General features: G+C 48.6%; 1 protein-coding gene across 1 annotated transcript in view; it reads left to right on the top strand.

Annotated features, from left to right (window-relative positions):
- The first annotated feature begins 801 nt into the window (after positions 1-801).
- The window catches only part of PRDM8 (PR/SET domain 8), a 3361-nt gene continuing 855 nt past the window's right edge, over positions 802-3307 (top strand). Inside the window, exons 1-3 of the mRNA XM_042782243.1 lie at positions 802-1020; positions 1983-2214; positions 2574-3307. The exon at positions 2574-3307 is cut by the window's right edge and continues 855 nt beyond it. Of these exons, the coding sequence (XP_042638177.1) occupies positions 802-1020; positions 1983-2214; positions 2574-3307 (1185 nt within the window). The remainder of the gene's footprint in view (positions 1021-1982; positions 2215-2573) is intronic.

Consider the following 3307-nt stretch of genomic DNA (forward strand, 5'->3'; position numbering starts at 1 on the left):
AGTGGCCCTGACACTCCACTTGAAATCCATTCGGCATGCTTGGCTGTCTTCTCCTGCTCACTAATGCGGCTTCCCTCTTTGGAAGAAAAAAAAAAAAAAATCAGTCCCTGGCCACCTAGTTCAATACATAAGAGGAGAGGAGAACAGAGGAGAGGAACTTTCCCCCGTGGGTTAGAAGTTTCTTTCAGTCAGGGAAATCTATGTTGTTGTTGTTGTTGTTGTTATGTGCCGTTGAGTCCGACCAGACTCATAGCGACCCCTCCTTGGGCTGCCGAGGCAGTAGCACTGCCTAAGTAGATTGCCCAACCTTCCTTCTGAGGAGTGGCTGGTGGGTTTGAACCGCCAGCCTTCTGGTTAGCAGTCAAGTGCCTTAGGCACTATGCTATTAGAGCTCCTAGGGAAACCTATAGGCTACTAAAATAAATCATATTGTTCTCCCCTCACCAGTACCCCCCAAAGCCTATGCCTCCTCTCTCAAGGTAATACAAAAAGAACTTAGTCTTCTCTCAGCCTTTTTTTCTGTCCTCCTTTCTCGCGAAGTAGCCAATCTACTCCAGATTTTCTCTATTTCACATAAAAAAGAAAATAATAATAAAAACAGGAAAGGAAAGCACCCCCTAGTTGGCATCTTTAAAAGATGCCTGATTTAACCTGCCACTTGCTTTATTTTTGTACCAAGAGGTATACAAAAATCAGACGAGTTCAGGAAAAATCTTTCTAGTATTTGAAACGTGCCACCTACATTCATAGCACTAAAGGAATAATGAAACTTGTTCATTGTCTGTGTATCTGTCTCCAGTGATGGAGGATTCAGGCATCCAGCGAGGCATCTGGGATGGAGATGCCAAGGTTGTCCAACAATGTCTGACAGATATTTTTACCAGCGTTTATACCACCTGCGACATCCCTGAAAACGCTATATTTGGCCCTTGCGTCCTGAGCCACACTTCCCTGTACGACAGCATAGCTTTCATAGCTCTTAAGTCTACAGACAAGAGAACAGTTCCTTATATCTTCCGGGTAAGTCTTGACCAGTGCTGTGTAGGTGTATGAGAATACTATTCTGTGAAATAGAGATCCAGAATCATTCTTTTGACAAACTGAGATAGAGTCTAATGATAAGAAATGCAATGATGCAAGCATTACAAACACTGAGGAAAAAATAAAATTAAACTCAAATTATAATCAATTAATTTTCTGGAATAAATGACAGTATTTGATTTGGAATGCACTAAATCAGTGCCTCAGCTCTTGGCAACCCTGGCCGTGAACACAACTTCCTTGACTCTGGGAGATTTCATTGGAACTGCAGCTATTTACATACTAAGTACTTCTGTTAGTATAAATATAACGTCCATTTGCCTTCCAACCCAAGTAATATTCTGAGTAACATTCTATGGTCATGTCAGCCGGTGCCGGAGTTTGCCTTTAAATAAAAATGTTAATGATTTTGACCTTAGAACATGTTAAATTCACAGATTTAAATCTGAAGATAAAAGGCCTCTCACTTTCTATTCTTTCTTTACAGAAAAGCTATTAACTGTTGAAGTCAAAATTTGGAATATGGAGGTCACAGGGCAGTTTCTAAGCGCTAAGCTTGCTTTTTTAACTTCCAAAGTAAGCAAACTTCCCCACACTTTTGTAATGTGGGGTAATTTATAAGTAATATTTCAAGAGACTAATGAGAATGTGAATTGTAAGAGGAAACTTCAGTTTGTGCCCAAAATATATAAAAAGCGATGACTTAAAGAATTTACGTGGTTGAATTGATGCAGCGACTCAAAAGATGGGGTTATCTTGTCTGCTCACTGCCAACATGAGGATGGGTGACAGACAGCTTGGGTCAAGTTTTTTGGAAGCTTGATCCCAGGGGAAGTGGCCCAGGTTTCTTCTGGCATCATTTTCTCACAGGGATCTCCTTCTGTCCTTTTCTCTCTCCCTTTGCCCTCTCCTTCCTTCTTGTCTTCTTTTTTAAACTGTAGGTGGACACCTCAGCGGCAAACGGTTCCTCAGAAGGTCTTATGTGGCTACGTCTGGTCCAATCAGCCAGAGATAAAGAAGAACAGAATCTTGAAGCCTATATAAAAAACGGACAGCTATTTTACCGCTCCCTCCGCAGGATTGCTAAAGACGAAGAGTTACTTGTTTGGTACGGGAAAGAACTGACTGAATTACTCTTGCTCTGCCCCTCTAGAGCACACAACAAAATGAATGGTAGGTTGGCTCGAGACCTGCGTGTGGGCCCTTCGCTAGAGGGGGTAGACGCAGGGAGCGGCGGGGCTCACCGTGGCGCTTTGGGAGCCCTTTTCTCCCTTTGTGCGTCTCGTAGGCAGCTTCTGAGATGTATGTAGTTCGGAATGCAGCTGGGCAGATAGGTGAGGATAAATCGGGGGACCACTTAGGTTACTTTGCTCCTCCAAATCAGAAGAAAACGTTAGATCAGGTCTGACAGACTCCAGCCTTGAGAGGGGAAAGTGGATTTGTGAAGGGGTTCATGCAAACTGTCCTGGGGGCGATGCTGAGTAATCATGTGGTGTACATGTATATGTGTGTGGTGTTTGCTCACTATGCAGGGTCGTCCCCTTACACATGCCTGGAATGCAGCCAGCGTTTCCAGTTTGAGTTCCCCTATGTGGCGCATCTGCGCTTCCGCTGTCCCAAGAGACTGCATAGCGCTGATCTGAGTCCCCAAGAAGAACAAGGCGGCGGCGTGGGCACCAAGGACCACGGGGGTGGCGGCGGAGGCAAAGACCACCAGCAGCAGCAACAGGAGACACCCTTGGGCCCGGGCCCCAAGTTTTGCAAAGCCGGTCCCATCCACCACTACCCGGTACCCTCCCCTGAGAGCAGCAACCCGCCGGCAGCCGGAGGCGGCGGCGGCACTGCAAAGCCATCCACGGACTTCCACAACCTGGCTCGGGAGCTGGAAAACTCCCGGGGAGGCAGCAGCTGCTCCCCAGCCCGGAGCCTCAGCAGCGCCAATAGCAGCGGCGGCCACCAGGAGGCAGAGCGGAGTCCCGACGGCAACGCCACGGGCGGCAGCAAAGGGAAGAGGAAGTTCCCGGAGGAGGCAGCGGAGGGTGGTGGCGTGGGGCTAGTGGGCGGCCGGGGCCGCTTCGTCGAACGACCTCCACCGGCCTCCAAGGAAGACCTGGTGTGCACACCGCAGCAGTACCGCGCCTCGGGCAGCTACTTCGGCCTGGAAGAGAACGGCCGCCTCTTCGCTCCGCCCAGCCCCGAGACAGGCGAGGCCAAGCGCAGCGCCTTCGTGGAGGTGAAGAAGGCGGCCCGCGCGGCTGGCCTGCAG

The sequence above is a fragment of the Orycteropus afer genome, unplaced genomic scaffold, assembly GCF_000298275.1.
Source record: "Orycteropus afer afer isolate SDZICR_OR568_19922 unplaced genomic scaffold, OryAfe1.0 scaffold00270, whole genome shotgun sequence".
NCBI lineage: Eukaryota > Metazoa > Chordata > Mammalia > Tubulidentata > Orycteropodidae > Orycteropus > Orycteropus afer.